The sequence below is a fragment of the Tachysurus fulvidraco genome, chromosome 14 (assembly GCF_022655615.1).
Source record: "Tachysurus fulvidraco isolate hzauxx_2018 chromosome 14, HZAU_PFXX_2.0, whole genome shotgun sequence".
In the NCBI taxonomy this organism is placed as follows: Eukaryota; Metazoa; Chordata; class Actinopteri; order Siluriformes; family Bagridae; genus Tachysurus; species Tachysurus fulvidraco.
Genome location: NC_062531.1, coordinates 10929626 through 10948946, shown reverse-complemented (window position 1 = coordinate 10948946; position 19321 = coordinate 10929626). Strand labels below are relative to the sequence as shown.

The 19321-nt window shown below is 37.6% G+C and overlaps 1 protein-coding gene across 1 annotated transcript; it reads right to left on the bottom strand.

Moving 5' to 3' along the window:
• Nucleotides 1-161: 161 nt before the first annotated feature.
• On the bottom strand, nt 162-18027 carry efhd2 (EF-hand domain family, member D2). The gene is made up of 4 exons (XM_027167163.2): nt 17469-18027; nt 3917-4064; nt 3665-3799; nt 162-3357 (listed from the first exon to the last, which is right to left on the bottom strand). Exons 1-4 carry the CDS (start codon nt 17750-17752, stop codon nt 3226-3228), a joined length of 699 nt encoding a protein of 232 aa, XP_027022964.1. The 5' UTR covers nt 17753-18027; the 3' UTR covers nt 162-3225.
• Nucleotides 18028-19321: the final 1294 nt, after the last annotated feature.

The following is a 19321-nucleotide window of genomic DNA, read 5'->3' as shown; positions in this document are numbered from 1 at the left end:
CAACACGTCTTTGGACTGAGAGAGGAAACCCACATTGTACAGGGATAACCTGCAAACTCTATGTGGACAGACAAAAAAGGAGTCATGAATTGAACTGCAGAGTTCTCGTGTTTTTGTTTCTCTTCCATATTCAGTTGTTTTAGTGAAATGACATGCAGATCTGAAAGAATAAAATGTAAATCTTTTATTGCCATAAGAAATGTACAAAAAACAACTACATCCATCAGCCACATAATAAGTATAAGATTCCACAATGATGAAACCAAAACCCCCAAGTGATTAAGACAGTGACAGAAAGATACACAGCTAAAGATGGTGCAAGGGCACTGGAACCCTTTTCAAACCTTTTGGAATGTAACTGATGGTTGTGTGAAAACGTTGTGTGAAACTGTGAAGAATTATTCTAAAATGTTTCATGGATTTGTTTTGCATGATTGAAAAAGAGACAAACATTCAATGGGTTTTATTTTGCATTACAGTTCTGGCCAGTAAAGCAATGAAAGTGTCTGTTTCTTTACAAAGAATCAGAGGGATTGTTTTGAGAGTTACAAACAAATCATCATTCAAGAGGATTCAGAGATTGTGTTCTGTATCTGAGGCTAGAGATTTTCAATCCAGTTCTTGTGCACTACAGGAAGTCCATGTTCACCTGCTTCAGAACTGGAACAAAAAAGACTAAAATCTGAGCTGACTGGAGTCCAAGATTGGATCAGGAACATCAGATTAATCTAAAATCAAGCCTTGGGCAACACATTAAGTGTAACGGGTCTTTTATTTCCACTTACACTCCTGTAACTGAAAATCATTGCACCATATTCACTACTCATTCAACATCTTTCAACAGTACTTACTGAACTGAGGGGACAGTTAATGAAAATATGCTAAACAAACAGAATCTATAACATTTGGCACGTCTTTACAGTGGAATCACAAAAATTTGAAACATCCAGTGAACAGTCCAGTGATCCGGCTGCCTGCTGAGAAGGTGGAGTTCGAAAACACCAGTCACGAACTTAATAATAAATGCTTTTGCAATGGAAACACTGAAGTAAATGAGGGGTAAAAATAAACAGAGATGTACTTTAAGAGTTAGCTAATTGGAGACAGTGTCATGCTGGTTAGTGGTCAGCATAAAGTTTGAAATATTACAAGCTGGATTGTAATAGTCAAGGGATTTGTCGAATATAACCACAATCAACCTTCTGACACATTGAATGTCATGCCTGACATATTGGAAGATTTACAGCATGGCTATTTATCCAGATGTTTTATAGAATGTTTTTTGAAGCCCATTTCCACTCATTTCTATGATGACTCTTCCACATTGTCTTTATGTACAGTGCAATTGTATAACATTTATACAACATTGTATACAACGGTATATCTGGCACACACACAAGGTCAACACTGATGGAGGATCCTTGAGAAGAAATATTCATCATATGGTTTTTATGCCCTTAAGGTACTCCAGTGTTTCGAGTACAAAAAGAAAATCTACATCACGTACACACACATTAGATTATTCATTCAAACCCCACATTTAATCTGCAGAACACTCAATTACATTTGAAGACATAAAGCTATGGATAATTCATGCATCTATTCTTGGCTTATTCACAATACAAATCATCACAGATTTCCAGTGACTCCAAATATACCGTCGTTAACATGAATATATGACGGGATGCATAGCAGACCACGGTCTCAAAAAAAAAAAAAGGGGGGATAAAAAGGCAGAAAATCTCACATTTAATCATAGAACATCACTTCAACTGTGAGGAACAGTGAAAGGACATTTTAAAGGAATAAACATTTTTAAAAAGGCCCATCACCATACAAAACTAAATGCGGTTTACATTTATTCCCGAAAAATATAATTTGACTCTTTATACATCTCTCATTTTAGCTATGCTGAAGTGTGCTGCAACTCGCCCGAGTTTTACAACAACGTGGCCTTTTTTATCTCCATAGAAAAACATTTGTGAAATTAAACTTTTTAAAAATAAATTGGCCAGTCTGATATTATGCATCATGCAGGAATATACTCTACTTTCTACAACGTTACAGAGCAAATATTCGAACAGTCTAAAACGCTTTGCTGAGAGGTAAGCGACTAGATTTTCATTCTTGCACCAGGTTACATGTCAAAAAAAGGATCGTTTACCTCCAAAGAACATTTTTAAATACTTAAAGCTGTGCCCTTGCTATAGCGTGCACACACTGGCACCTGAGTCTAAAGCGTTAGTGCATGCAGTTAAAAAGAGGAGATGAATGTTTAACTCTATTAACTCTGCACTCCATATTATCCCTCCCTTATGAGCATCTCAGTTAAAAAAAAAACAACAACACAAGACCTCAACACAAATCAGACAAATTAGTACTTATGATTGTGTGTAGTGGTGTTGGGGGTCACATTTTTCAAAAGAACTGGCTAGTCAAATAATACTCTAATAAAAAATAATAATTGCATAAAGACTATTAAAGGGCATCTAATGGTCACAACAATGAAAACAGTGTGTGAGAAAGCAACAGAAGCTGACGTTAGAGATCCATTTAAGGGGAAGATTGTCAGGGTATCACAGTCATCATACAAAAAAGGAAGGAGATTAAAACCCAACCTACCAGGACATCATCATCACTTGCATGTTCTCAAACTCCTTTCTAAGCCACAGTATGAAAAAACAGAACTCTTTTAGGCAAGGTTGAAATACATCAAAATGTTTTCTGTGCTAACCCTGTTATCTAGTCTTTATTTTCACATCGCGTTACGGTGATACACAATGTGGTTCACAATGGACTGGATGCACTAATATAATCCGAAAATTCTAAAAGCATAAAAAATTCCCTTTCAAACAGAAACTGTGTCTTGCTTACTGTGTGTGACAAAAGAACAATGTGACAGTGAGTTGGATTTAATAAAAGCACACACACATGCAAAAGTGTGTGCTAAATGTTATCAGTGGAGAACAAACTAGGTGAGTGACACATCCAGTCCAGTGTAAAAAGACAAGTCCTGCAAGTTCAAAATCAAGAGAGAGAAATAGTGAGGATCTAAAGTAGTCAAACTGACAATTAGCTGTCACTACAGAAATGATCCTGGAATGGAAACCTATGAAAGTGTTGCATAGTATCTCTGCTATGGCGCTCTGATAAACAGGAGACAGACATGAGCGATAAGGAAGAGGAGGATGGTTAAAGCAGGGCTGTAAAACAACAGGAAGATGGTCATTTGAAGGCTGACTGAAGATTTTTGAATGCTGCTTGTCTCTGTTTCTTCTCCTCGGCCTGTCGTTTCTTTTCCTCCTGCTCGTTACGGATCTCCGCCTCGAAGCGGTTTGACTCGTTAATGGCGTGGACCTGGTACAAGAGAAATCGCTCCTATTAATGTATAGTTAAAATATTTTAATGGTAACTTACTAGATGATTAAAACTAACATTGTAAACTTTTAACTGCTGAAGTAATGCACATAAAAATTGAGTAGGCTTTTCTGTGTTTTTACTGGGTGAAGGTGATGTACTGCATGTGTGTGTGTGTGTGTTTTCAAATGTTTTAAAAACAGATCTGATACATAAGGAAAACTGAAAAGTAAAAAAATGAGACAGAACTGCTTAGAATAAACTACATTAAAGTAAATGGAAGAAAATATATAAGAGAATGTATTACTTTGGCTTCAAAAAAAGACTTTGCTCCTTTAACACCCTCAGTGGACACGTCAATTTCAGAGAGACGAGCTAAGACACTCAATCCGCTGTCCTCAGCCAGCTCCCCTGCTGCTGCCTTCCTGAAGATCAGGAGGAACTGTAGAATGGAGGGAAAGATGTTGTTTTTCACCATTGATTAGGCATAAATGACAATAATTAGAATTACTATAAAGCAAGTTATGCTAAAAATCTTAAACGTTATAAGCTCATTTACCTCTCTGAAGTTCAATTTGCCGTCCAAGTCTTCATCCACCTCTTTGATCATATTCTTGAGTCCCATGTGAGTCTGTGGAGCACCAAGCTTCTCCATCATTAGCTTCAGTTCCATCAGGTCAATGAAGTTATCCTTCTCAGAGTCATATCTGCAAACATACAACGTTTAATGTTAATGCCAAATCTTTAAACAGTGCACCTAGTCAGGGAAGCAGAGGATTGAGGAATATACACTGTGACCTACAGGGGGAGAAAAAGATCCCCGATAAAACAAAGCTACAATACATGCAATCATAAATGCATTGTATTACTGTCAGTATTTAAAGCTAGCATTTGCTAATTGCATTGTTGTAAAAGATACAAGTTATCACATAGTCCAGCTAGTCATTAAATTAAACATATCTCAGGTTTGTTTTTCTAGGTTTAAACCAAATACAACCTAAGAAACTTCTCATATAGTATCTCCTGATATTATAGTGCCGACTTTTATGTACAAATTATACTACCATCTCTAATACTAATAGTCTCTGGACAGATGGACAGATCTGAGCTGTAACATATGGAGAAAACGAAGGGTTTATATAGTGGGAGTAGACACAAAGACACACAACACAATCAGGAAGCACATCAAATAAGTTACTTCCTCATGACCTCTGTTATGTGGGGCCGCGCACATGCGCACACACACGATCAGGTTGCTTGGACAGCTAGTTCTAACTACTGAAGCTGTAGTAAAAGACTGAGGAGTTTATGCATCATCACCCCCCACCCCCCGTTAAACTGACCTAAAAGAACAATAAAAACATGATTAAATGAAAGATATTTATTGACAAGCAAGTATGCTTTACTTTTTGACTCACATGAGGCACTTCACACCATTCCATGTTCATTTACTTACTTGAAGAATCTAAATACAATTAAGTTACGTTATTACAGGACCTAAATGATCCGATACCTTAATTATGTGATGTTCCTATACTTCACTTAATTATTCCAATGATTACATTTTATTTGAGTCTTTTCTTCAATTGGCTTGTTAATTTACAGATGGAGCAATATGTTAAAGGAGATGGCATCTTCTAGTCTGGGTTAGATAGTTTAAGGGTATTTTCACACATCCTGAATACTTGAGTCTGAACACAGGACCTTGAGGTGGGGCTTATAATCACTGGGTTGTCTCCCCATTGAACAGTGAACCAAAATGTGGATTGATTATGCAGTTATACCGCACATTTGTGCATGCAGGTTTACAAAATATATGACTACAGTGCGTGGATGGCTACAGCACCTGTAGACCACATTAACAAACCCAAGACCACATTAATCAAGAGGATTAATTCTTAGCTCAGAAACAGCATTCAAGCTTTTTTTTAATGTTTTTTTAACCAATCCCTTGAAAGAAATGGCACCAAATACAAGCATTAAAGCAACCAAATATCTAGAGAACCCCACAAATTGCATGCAAGTATTACCGTTACTTCATATTGTGATTGCAGTGGGTCTTTAAATTTAAAAATGTGTAAAATACAGTTTGCTAAAGACCTCTGTACATTTTCGAACTTATGACAGCAGACATGGAAAGTCACTATTTCAGGGGTGCCAACATTTTTAATAAGAAAGTCCTAGCAGACAGAGATTTAAAAAAATGGCCACAAAAACCCTAGTGTATGTTGCTGGACAAGACTATTTTTCCAGATGTTCAAGCATCAGTGAGGAAACCGTGAGTACGGTGTATTCCAATATTTTATATATTTTTTAAACCCACAAAGAAACCACAATACACTTGCTTTCTACAGGTTCAAAAGCAGCGGCTTGCAGATGTCCAGGACAACATTCACCTTGATAAACTTTCCAGATGAAAGTAACTTTATATTCTTGCATTTTGGCTTTACTGTCTAGCCAATTTCATTCCCATTTAGTCTGATCCCTGCATTAGCTAAAAAAGCAGATAAAAGCAGACTGTTTAAGCTGTATCCCATAGATCACTGTAGCAAGAGGGTAAAAGCACAAATGCTATGGCCAAAATGTAGAGTTTTTCCATGGCTGCTGTAGATGCTGGCACCTCAGGACAATATTCTTATTAGCATATTACACTGTGAATGTCTAATTCTCAGTAGGGCCACTGCAGTGGGGTGGTGAGCCAGCATGCACTCAGTAATGGGCATTTCTGCCCCATTAACTCAGAACACCCCACCCCTGTGCTCACACTCTTCATGAATATGGAGTCTGGTTCTATCCATCTGTCCTCACAGCTGGCAACAGTACTACTGTCTTCAGACAAAGGAGTCCTACTGCTGTCTGTCTCACACCCCCCACTTGCACCTTTTACCCCATAATAACTGTGTACTGGACGGTGCCTGACAACCGTGTATTAATTATTCAGAACCTAATAAGCCTGTTTGTAGGGTGTGTGTTCAATTAAGCCTCAAATCCAGTTGCTGGGATGGCAAATCACCGTCACACTATCTGCTGTATCATGTCACACCTAACTCCAGTCCTTTGTTTCCCAACTAAACTAAAACCTACTTACCATATGACAGCATGCTTAGTGAAAGAGATGACAGAGACATAAAAGAACTGGAGTTTTCAGTATGTACTGCAGCTGCTCAAACAGCCATCAGCCTTCCTGAGAAGCAATGAGGTTAGCGTAAGAAGCAACGTAGAGAAAAGCCAAGCAAAATGAGAACACATGGAGGGAGAAAATGAGAACAACTATAAAGTGAATTGGGTGGTCCTGTCTCTTTTTTAAGAGAGAAAAGAGCGAGAGAGACACGTTTTAGGAAGGAGACATTTATTTACCATTCATGAAAGAATATCAATGATTCAGTGGTTCTTTAATTGGTTGATTATTAGGCTTAGGTCATGTTGAACAGCTTTTATATAAGTCTCTGTGAAGGTGTCCATAATATAGACTTGATTTAGAAAATTAATATTAGACAGAATACATCAATATAAAGCTTGGCTACAGGCATTATTGTCAGAGCTGATGTTGGAGAAAATTAATCAACAAATTCTGATCTTCTGTTCTGATAGTAAACAGTGATACTATAAATCAGAACGTGGAGTGGGAACAGTTAACCTTATCCTCCCGCCATCAACCACTGCTGTTCTGGAAGTATAATGCACCCAAACTACCACCTGATTTTCATAATTTAACATACTGTTTAAGAAATCTGTGTGTTAAACTGTAACCATGAAACAAAAACTACATGGCTTACATAGGTTCATGCCACATAACTTAAATTCAAGAAGAGAGGCTCAACATCCTATAGCTGAGAAATGCACAACGAAGTGTCACTGTTGTTGCTCTGGATAACGGCGTCCGCCAAATGCCATAAATGTAAATGTTAGCAATTTCATGACAAGGCACATAATACTGTCTTAACCTCTGCACATTGTAGTGAAATGTTGAAAATCTACTGTAAATAGGAAGCAGTCAGAATAAATGTTAGTTTCACTAAAGCACAACTGTGAGGAACATGAAAAGCAAAGCTCCAGTTTTACCAAATAAGTCCAGCTTTGTACCACAGCGATTGAGGAACTGGTTGAAGCCACATTTCCTTGTGTAGATGACAGAGGTAGTGAGTGCAATCAATGCTGCTGTAGATTAAAACTCACTGTTGACACAGAAAGCCCTTCCTGTTACTGACTCATGTGCATTCTGTTATTGAAAATGTGTAGTGCTTAATTAGGAAGCAATGCAGAACATGTAAATCATAAAGTAATACAGTGATACGTTAACCATTTCAACACAACCCAACGATGTTAAGACCTTCCTTATAACATTAGGTTAAAGGGTTTTTAAAGCTTCTTAGTACTTGTCTATGAAATATCACCTGAAGGGCTGAGGTTGTGTCATTACAGTGCTTTCTCATTTAGAAAGTGGATATGGAATCTGATAAGGTATTTACATTTAAATTACCAGACTGACAGGGTATTAGGTCAGGGGAAGTAAATGTCTTCATAAGATCATGAAAACTGAATAATAAAACTCATAGTCAGCCATTAACACATTAAAGCATCAAAAAAGAAGATTAAACACTGACAAAAACCTGAGAATAATTCATATCTCTCTTGCAGTATCATTTCACTATGAGACAAAGCGGAAATGGGTTTGCTAGGATTCTTCAGCCAAGAGTAACACTTAGTACTGCAAATGCCTAGACATGAATAAAAACTAGGAGCTTCAATTACTCGTTCTTCTTCTTAGGGCGTGGGAGATAGATAAATGAGCAGTGCAGTCTCCAATGAACGATTCTAATGATTGTCTCTTTTTTGAAGGGAATGAGGGGAATGCATCCTGCCAGGAAGATGAGTTAGATTGCTGAGATGGAAAGCTTGCCCAGTAGAGAAAGGAGGAACTCATAAAAAGGAATTTGAGTACAAACGTGCAGAAACATGTCACTGTATAGAAAATGTATAGATACAATTCTATTTAGAAGCAATAGTCAAGCTACAGTAACTGCACTAAAATAAATGTAAAAATAAAAGCCAAGCCTCTCGAGTCATTCATTCATTCAAGTTCTGTTTATACCACAGAAATTTTCCAAAGCTAACAATTGTTTATTTATTTATTACAGAACAATACATCATTGTTTTATTAGTTTGTAGTTACATTTCATGTTAGGGATCACAAGTCAGATAAGTGAGTTCCTGTTATTATCTCGAATTTAGTATACAACCACACATGTGGTCATGTTACTGGAACTGGAGTCACTGGAAATAACAAGGCCTCCATTTTGAAGCCTGTTTCATTGTAGAAAACATACTGACTGTAGCAAAGCACTGGGAACAGAGTGCTAGATATAAATGTAAAGTAAACATTTAGTTTATGCTTTCTAATTTGGTTATTTATCAGGTTTGGGTTATTTAAAGGATTTCATATACCAACTAGCTTTATACTTTATAACTTTATTATGGGTTGTTCTACCCATTTTATTATTTAATCTCCTATGTATACCAGGTAATTACAGATTTTCAGCACTAAGACTTATGTTTAAAAAGAGCTAAATTACTGGGGGAAAAAAGCAGTGTTAGTAGTCATATGTCACAGTGTGTCGTGGGTTTGTGGAGAAAAGTTTATACTGTGGGACTGTTCACGGTGTGGAGTTAATGAATGAAGAACAGTGATGCATTTCTCTCAAATTAGTTGATTAGACAATGAATAACTGTACACATCTACGTTCCAGTGATCCACTTTTACCCAGAGACACTTGCTCTTTTCTTTGCTACACTTATCCTGGTTAAAAGTAGTCCCTTGTTGGTACAGATATAGCATGAAGTCCAACATACTGACTCATTGTATTCACTGTGAATATTTCACATTTTTTCAAAAATGTGTTCCTTGTCTCACCAATTAAAATCAACAACCAATTTCTGCTAGACTCTAAAATCACTGTGCATTAAATTATTTTTATAGAAATTTTAAACCAAAGAGAAGGACATTTCTCAGTGTTCACATTCACTGACTTCAGTATTAAACAAGCAGAAACGAACTCCCAATGGACAAGCTAAACAACCAGGAATTATTTGTTTAAGAGCATGAACTCAGACAAATACTTAATAATTTTCCCCAAACTTATAATTAAAAGCTTTATAATAAATATTTTGTGCACATAATTGTTACAATGTTATATTACATTATATAGTTTATCATTTTGTGTTTAGAATCAGGTTTTGGTTTTGATCAACACAAACTATGCACCATATAAACTGGTTTTACCCGATGTAACGAATGACAATACTTTAGTTTTGGTTAAGCCATCAGGCTTACTGATTTGTGTTTCACATAAGGACTTTAGAAAGTGGCCAAATTGAAAGCTTTAGTCTTGTGGGAAAGCAGCCAAAACAGATAGTCCAGTTTCAGTCCAGGTCTTCGCGCTACTGATCACTCTCACTTTATCCTCTGCCAATCTGCGAATTAATCCTTGGTTGCCAAGCAACAACCAACCAGTACAGACATGGGCAATCCCTCACTCACCGACACACCCACAAAGCTTGAGTACCATTTTGTACGACAGCCTACTTATGTTACAGATGTGTTCAATCAAGAGCACACACATGTAATAGAGCTCTGTGCAGTGCTGTGTGAGTGTGTGTGTGTGTATGTAAGAGAGTGTGTGTGTATGTGTTGAGAGATTCATTCTTTTTCATGGGATTCATTTATTTGTTCTCTCTGCCCTGCCACAAGCAGCAGCACACAGAACTCCATTGAATGCCATATTCTCCTCATGGTTCAGGATTGAGAGAACATTCAAGAATTAATTCATTATTCAATACTTGGTTTAGAAAGAATTTGTAGATGATGTTGATTTTTTCAAAACAATTCAATCATTTTAACTCTGCATTGTGAAGTTAGTGTGTTGTGTACTACCTTTTCAGATCAGTAATTCAGCCTTTCTACGTTCTTGCATATGAAACTCATTCTAAACTCAAAAGTTTAGTGATGAGAACGTGTTTGCTAATTTCATTTAGAATGCCCCGCTTAAATGTGAACCAATTGCAAAGCCATGTCTCTCTAGGGACTCTTCTCTCTCGCTTATACAGAAGGATATAGAACAAAGCTAAGCAGTAAGCAGCGTCTTATCTGTGAGATACAGTACTGTGGTTACTGGGGTCAGATATACTACAAGTGAAGGTCATGTTTCTGTCTTTTAAAGAAGCTGATACACTCTCAGGAGTGGTCATGGTTTACTCAGACATCCTGGCATGGATTACATGGAATCATGTGGGACATGTCAGACCTCAAAGGCATGCGGTATTCCCAGCTTCCGGCCAGCTGTGAGACCTCGTAACTCAGCCCCACTCTGCAAAGGGTCACGTAAAGCTTATTTGCTGCTTTATGTAAAATATGTTCTGACAGATTGTGCAAAATGGTTGTAACCATAACATACCAGAACTAATATTAAATAGATTTAAAACTAATCTCCAATTCAATGGGTATATTTATTTTGCAATCACTTATGCAGTTACTCTGCACCGCCTCACTGGAACGCTAGGACAACAACATACAGTTTGTTATTTGTCGACTATTTGCTCAGCCAAAGAAACTGTGACCTCCATCTGGTTCATTGTTATGGAGGAAAAAATAAAAAAATGAAAATGAAAAAGTGAAACCTAAAGAGAAAACTATTTTAAATCCCATCTCCATTTTAACACATTTGTGTAAAGTGGAGATGTATGAAAGTCATAATGAAAGCAACAATTCACAGGCCACCAACAGCTGAAGAAACCAAACCCACACAGATGGAGGGCAGGTTTCTACTTCTGAATATTTGTGGGTGTCATTCAAAAGCATTAAACACCGGAAAGTGTGGGCAAATCAGTAGCCCAGGCAACACAGTGTTTCTTGTTTGTTCGTTTTTTCTTTCATTTTAGCTGTATAATGGGTAAGATTCAATAACCAGATGAAGAGAAATGATCCTTCTCCTTACTGACTTTTGAAAAGCAAAACTCTTCATGTGATATGGATGTTCAGTGCACTTCAAGATGGGCTGATGCACCTCAGTGTCACCCAAGTGTAGCATGCTACTCATTCTGAATCCCACCACATACTGCATCACGCACATTGGCTGAGGTAGAGGCAGGATTCAATTTACAAGGAAAGCACGGACAGAAGACCAAAGTTGTAGCAAAAACTTTTGTTGTCAACAACTTACTCACTTCGTCAAGGGAACAAACAAAATATAATAAATGGACCATATGCCTGTTTGTCTCACTTGGACTGTATTCATTTATTGTGATTCAGTTAAATATCCCTGGCATATTGTTTAGCCTAGCCAGTTAGGTTTCCAAGCAGACAGAACAGGAATATATAAGAACACTGGAGCATTTACTTGCCAGGTGGACTAGCTAATGAATTTGTGCCCTGGCCTGGTGTCTTCCAACCTACTTGCAATAATGCAATGGATGAATGGATGCTCTAAAGGCAAGTAAGAATGTACAGACAAAGATAAAGAAAGGTCTAGGTTTCCCAGCAGTAGAGCATTATATAAGTAAAGGTGATAGTGTTTGTTTACCTGAGGAACATTTGTAGAAAATTACTCTTAATTGAACCTCACATTGCCTAATTTATTGTTTAAGTGCATCAACTGTGCACTTGTTCAGAAATAAAAAGAATTCTGGACAAAGAGAAATAGTATAGCTGGTAATTAATAGCACTTCTTTACTTTAGACATTTTTCTAGAGAATAAAGAGAGAGACAGAGAGCAGATTTATTGATTTTCATGAGCTCATGTTTCAAAGTTGAACAAATAATGTTCACCTCAATTAACCTCTTATCTTCTTTAAATGGATTTTCCACCAGGCACCAGTGCTCGTGTTTACATTTGGGATAATTAAACTGTTCAGTTAAAAGGAGTTGAAAAAACTTGCAAGAACAGACAGAGACAGACAGACAGACAGACAGATAGATAGATAGATAGATAGATAGATAACAAAAATCAATACTACAATGCACAGTGCCATGTACGGTTCAAATCCAAGCCCCAGTGCTACTGAATACACTTCCATGTACAGATACTGAGATTTTAGAGGACTTCTAATCATTTCCTTAAACTTCATCTCCTTATAAAGTCCATCTCAGCACTGAGAGTTAGACACTTATGTGCAGCTATGCAAAAGTAAAAAAAAAAAGAAAAAAAGAAATCAGCCATGAGTAATTACTTTATCATGCTATGAATCAGCATCACATTTCCAATGCAGAATACATTCCACTTCTTGTTTAAACGAGTCAGACCACTTCCTCACAGGTAAGTGGAGCTTATAAAAACCTCCGGATACTTCAGGTGATCCCACACAGCCTTTCTGTTATAGTTATTTCAAATAAGTGGATGGTTACTGGTGCATTCATATTACATTTGTTTTTTTGGTTGTTATATTTAAATCAGCAAATAACCAAATTTTCTAAATCTCTTGCCGTCAGTAAAAGTAGACGTTTCATGGAACAAATCAACATAAGATGAACCTGCTGCTGAGGACACTCCCTCTGCTGAGATTACAAACCTGCTGATTAATCCACCTGCATCAGCCAATGACTGTAGACAGCTCAAACCCAGATGAGGTTATTTTTAGCAGTGTCAGAGGGCAGGACAGCAAGGAGAATATGTGAAAGAGAATGGAGAATGGATGCACGCACGCAAGAATGGAGATTCTGTGCACACTATGCACGGTTGGAAAGAACTGCAAACATGAGCATTACTGAATAAACTGCATACTGAAAAATGTGCATATGGTTGTTTTTAATATGTGGCCAAGTTTCTATACTGCCTGCTGCTTCTCTGAGTCATTCTGTGGTGTGGACGTGTGGACAGTGAGTCATACGTAGGGGTGAGTAGGTATGAGGTCAGCTAATATTCAGGCTTTTATAAAAGAAAAAAAATTAGACATATTTGGATTACACACAGACTAATTATCAAAAAAAGATTATCGAAATGTGTTGCAAAGATATTTTTCATACTTCAAACACACTCTAAAAAAGCGTTAAAAAACGTTTTCTTACTTTTTCTAAATGTTAACCATCGTGCTCATTCGAGAAAGAAAGGATAACTTTTATTCTAAAGTATTTCCACGAACGTAAAAGATATATTCAAGTATACACATATATTCAAGGCCTTCATTGTTCATTGAGAACCTGATCTAACTGAGCACATAGGCATCTTTAACACAGCAGCTATGGAGGAATGAGGAAATGGGCAATTTGGAAATAATCACATTGCTTCATTCCCAGTGGAGAACACAGATTCTCTATTTAAGGATAAAGTAAAGATGGCCTATAGGGAACGCATTTAGCTCAATATGATTTTCTCTTATTTTGTTAAGTTAGGCAGCAACTCATGAATGTGCCACATTTTGTAATGTAAATTAATAAACTAAAATACCTATTTGTATGTTTTAAAATGTTTAAAACACCAGCATCGACTGTGTGATATCATAGCAAGACATGACTTGCCTAAGCCACAGCATTCCTAGCTCTTCCTGGTGTTATCTTCAAGATGAACTACACCTACCTGAGATACTGTGATGAACAAAAAAAGATGAAAAAAGTAAAGCACAATTCTTTTAAAATACAGCAGGAATACTGTTGAAAGAACTGAAAGCTCCCGCTCAAAGGCACATGCAGCATAGCGCTAATAAGCATATGCACAGAGTGAATTAGGCAGATTGCCTTCTCTATTCACCCACTAATAGAAAAGAACAGAGCCCAGCTGTGCTGGCCAAATGGCTGCAAAATGTGCTATCGGGTTAACCACATTATACATAAACTTAATAAAGCATGATAGGATAAATACAATTCTTTAAGGCTTTTTGAATATTCAGACAATATGCCACAGATCACATTATACAGCTTATACATCACTGCAGGTTTATTCATCTTTCACAAGCTAAATAAATATATAATTGTCTGTAAGACACTGCAAAAGCAGGTCTATGCAACAGGTTCCTGCATTCTGGTTTCCTGACCCTGACATTTCACACTAGTGTGTCAGCAGTTTCAGCAAAATTCTTGCTTACATGTAGCTCTTTCACACACACATTTAGCAAAACAGCTAAAAATAAATGCACATTTATATAAGATCTGGGTAAGAGCTCACCTTACTGTACTCTTCTAATAGTTATAACTCCTAATAAGTGTGCTCAAACTAATCTCTCTACTTCAAAGTCTTACAAAAGGCTTGCATTTGCATAAACAGGTCCTGAACTGGGAGGTAAAATAAACTTGTTTAAATGCCTAAAGCCTGGGCAGAGCCACAATTAATGCATGACTGCTCACCAGGTTTCTTTAGTCAAATCTGAAGGCTAATAAAATACAATCAAATTTAATTATTGAAGTAATAATAATGAAGTGATTGTAGTAAAGCTTTGAATTTTGCATTAACACGTCGGCCAATGTCTTCTAATGAAGACTTTTTCTAGTAGACACCTGCTGTGTGATTACGCTGTGGAAACAATTTATCATATCATCTAAAAAGGTGTCCTGGTGGCCAAAAGTCTTAACGCTTAGAGCAAATAAACATTTTTTTTTAAACAAAATGTAAGTTTATTTACAAAGCATCCTCTAAATTACACACTCACAGCTGTCTCTCCCATCTTTAGTTCCCAGTTTGGCAAGAGTTTAGTGTGTGATGTGCTTGCCACATTTCCTGTCAAAGGCCATGGCAACCTTGCGACAGCTTCCTGATTCAGCCATAAGAATGTTTTTAACATGTTCTTTTGATTCAGTCCAAAGCATTCTAAATCAATTAAATATAAACCTAGTATGGTGTACCCAGCAGTAGAACACACTTTTTTTAAGATATATCTAAACTGTCGGCTTGCTGATGGTATACAGCATCCCAGGTTTCCGCACCACCTCTGTGTTCATTTCTAACCTCGGGCTTTGCATACAGTATATTAGCATCCACAATGCACAAGCTCGGTAAATCAATCGGCACATATAATTGCATTTTAATTATTGAAAAGATTTTAGATTGAGTTCTAGAATTTTACATGACCACAGAAAATATTAACAGTGGTGCCATTTTTCAAAGTAAATGATTTATAATAATTTGTAAATCTGAGAAAAAACCCACATATGCTATAAATGACACATGGGCAAAAATTAGTATGCGTATTTTTCCTCTTTGAATACATTAACATTAATAGTACTGCGAGTGTTCAAACTGCCAAATCTGTCATTAATACATCATAAAACACTGAATCAGTTTCCTCACCTTAGAAAATGAAAACAGGGTACAATCAGTACCAAAGTACAAAACTCCAGAGGGACTCCTAAACAATAGTGACCTTATCAAACAAAACAAAACTGTGCATGTAAAAGGTCAAGATAAAAAAACATTTGAGTTCATTTGGTTGAAGTTTAACTATAGTGGCTGGTGTCAACGGAACATAGATCATGATTGAGGTCACAAGGAAAGAAACTGTTCATGCTTTTTTGAACAACTGAATACACACTGCCGGAGTATAATAAAGGATAATACAGCCCCGTCTATATGAGCTACTCCCCTCCTTTCTCATCAGATTTTCTGCTTCCTGCATGGGCAGCTAAACAAAATGAATAAAACTCACCCCACCTATTAAACAAACTCAAACTCTTATCAGCATAGATAAGAGTCTTGCATAGACAAGAATCTTGCATAATCTCTTCTCCAGATAGAATACACTAGTCATAAACTTAAGCAACAGTGAAATGTTCTGAGTGCTAAGACCTCATTTTCAGGCAGCACATTACAACACCCTTTGGGAGCCATTATAATCAGGAGCCTGTTATTTCTGCACCTGGGGCAGCAGTAACTGTAGCTTTGGCTTCGTTTGGGAGTCTTTCATATGGGATCATAAGAACACAGAAAGAGCTCTGCATCTGCTATGTGACATGAAATCTGCCAGAAATGGTCTGCTCCTGAAAGGTTATAGGAGTACAGCAGATGTTCACTAATAGAAATGGAGAAGCACCTCTTCACTGTAAGATACAATACAACAACTGCTTCTTAACGAAGCTTCTTAAGTTCCTAAAATCTCAAAACCCTTTTCATGAAACTTCCGCTCAACTACACTGTCTTAAAAAACACTTTTGTTCACAGCTCCAGCCGAGTGTATAGTGGACAATTGTCTGTGGTGCCACAAAGACAGCGCTGTCTGTAGCACAAAGAATGGGGAAGCAAACGTGTGCAGAGGAAGTGTGCGACTCTACGGACACAACGCAACACCTCATATTCGAACGATACTCAGTAACCAGTGGTTATGAACAACAGCTGTTTGTTCCCTTGGAGCCAAGAGAACATCTCCAGAGCATTCTGAAGTTCATGCGAGATTTAGGCCTCCAGAGCTCAGCAGGAACCCTGAAGAAATTGGTTTTGGCATTTAAGCACTACAGCACTGAACATAGTGGAATAGGAATGCATGTAAGAAGGAGTAAGCTATTTTTTTGTACATATTTAGTTCCTCTGGGAACCAGTTGTTCAAGACAAATAACCTTTTATGCCACATTCAAGCATTTTTTCCAACATAGTGAATCCACATAAAAAAAGCATCTCACTTTGCATTATTAGAATTTTAGATTTTATAAGTTTGTGACTTACAGGCAGTCTGGGTGGGGCTCTCCAAGATATTGGAATTATGAAACACACTTGTGAGACACACCTATAGTCTGGCACACACTTGTGTGCTTTTAAATACCACGTACCACACAAATGCATCCAGCATATTCACTGACTGTACTGTAGACTGCATTGTGATTTTACGTGATGAATACGTTCTGGAGCATGACAAAATAAATGTTAATCTTCAACAATGTGCATATTACCATAAGTCCATATTACGAAACAGGGCCTATAGAACACATTGCTTCAAGAGTCTTAATAGAATCATGGAGATCAGAACCAATAATAATACGCATAACTCTCCAAAAGTGCACTATTACACATGCAATAATGGATTCCACACCCTATGCAATAACGCGTGCTCAGTTACAACGCACAGTCAGGACTGTATGGATTCGAACCCGTCGCTATTTGGTCATGACACCCCGGTGCGTGCGTGCTTGCTTGCTTGCTTACTGTTTAAACATTTTCTCCATGTCCTTAATCTGCTTCCTGGAGAACTCCTTGAACTCAGTGTACGGGTTGAATACTTTCATGCTGGGCTGTTGGTGCTCGCCGACTCCCTCGTTCAGTTCGCCACGGCGCTGCAGTTTGGCTCCCAGCTCGGAGTCGGCGTTGGCCGTGGACTCTTTCTCGTGCGCGCCGTTTTCATGAGTTCCATCCACGGCTTGCGGCTCCTCCTCGCCCTCCTCTATCTTAAGCCGCCGATGAAGCTTCTCTGACAGCTCGTTCGAGGCCATTTTCCTCTATCTAACTGATTATCACAAGCTCGCTGCCCACTAGACAAACCACATGGGTTTTTAAAACACCTAAGTCTACAACGTCCAGAGTCCGTACGCGACTGTCTTTAGTAGGTAAAGGTTTTTTAGGTTATCTAAAAAAAATTTTTTTTAAATAATGTACCAAGAGCTTGAGCCGGTCAGCGGCTCATTCACCGTTCCGCACAATTCAAACGGACAGCGCGCGCCTGTGTGTAGAGTTCGCGTGAACAGCGGCAGAATAACTACGCAGATGGTTGTGACGTCACAACACGCCTCTTAAAGTGGCCACACGGATACAGTGCCCGCGACAATACCTGTAAATTTTCATATATAAACCACATTTAAAACAACGATATTTGCCTAAAGTGCTGTACATAAATAAGAGTAAAATAAATAAATAAACAACGAATGATAGTAATGAGTAATAAAAATACTGAAAATGTAAGCGTAAAAAGAAATGGGTACGTTTTGTTTTTGAAACAAAACTAATGATTGTGTTGTGGTATTTGGGAACAATGTACAGATCAATAGCTTCGTCTTAAATGTCTTCTAAGATGAGGCTCAACTGAGTTTAGTCTCAACTAAGACCCAGGAATATCCAGGAGTGATGGACCAGAAGGCCTCAAAGACCTACAGTAGAAGCTGAGTATAAAGCAGGTCAATGAAGCATTAGGGGACTAGTGCATTACATATATATATATATATATATATACACTCAGGGCAATAGAGAGAAAGAGAGAGAGAGAGAGAGAGAGAGAGAGAGAGAGAGAGAGAGAGAGAGAGAGAGAGAGAGAGAGAGAGAGAGAGAGAGAGAGAGAGTACTGCGCAAAAGGTTTAGGCAGGTGTGAAAAAATGCTGTAAACAAAGAATGCTTTCAAAAATGGAAGTGTTAAACATTTATTTTCATACATGAACAAAATGCAGTGAATGAACAAAAGAGAAATCTAAATCAAATCAATATTTGGTGTGACCACCCTTTGCCTTCAAAACAGCAGCAATTCTTCTAGGTACAATTGCACACAGTTTTTGAAGGAACTCGGCTGGTAGGTTGATCCAAACATCTTGGAGAACTAACCACAGATCTTCTGTGGATGTCGGCTTTCTCACATCCTTCTGTCTCTTCATGTAATCCCAGACACACTCAATGATGTTGAGATCAGGGCGAATGTGGGGGCTATGTCATCACTTCATGCTGATTTGAAAGCAAATGGTAGTAACACCAATTGTCTCATATATGTTAACCCTGAGTACTTTTTGTCTTATTTTTTCCTCCTCTCTGTTTATTGCCCTGAGTATTGTCCTGGTTGCAATACACAATATTATATTTGCTCGTGATGTTTTTTATATATAGAGAGATATATAGATATATCATATCTCATGACAGATTCATGTAAACTATTATTATAAGTGCTTTGTAATTTGCATTTTGCATATGCATATTTTGTATAAATCATCTCACACACACACACACACACACACACACACACACACACACACACACACACACACACACACACACACACACACACACACACACATACACATTTT

Excerpts from the sequence above, each read along its gene's own strand:
- efhd2 (XM_027167163.2), bottom strand. The coding sequence starts at position 17,752 with ATGGCCTCGAACGAGCTGTCAGAGAAGCTTCATCGGCGGCTTAAGATA. Across the intron at positions 3,800-3,916 it reads GCAAATTGAACTTCAGAGAG|TTCCTCCTGATCTTCAGGAA; the intron begins GTAAATGAGCTT and ends TCCATTCTACAG. Across the intron at positions 3,358-3,664 it reads AGTCTTTTTTTGAAGCCAAA|GTCCACGCCATTAACGAGTC; the intron begins GTAATACATTCT and ends CTCTTGTACCAG.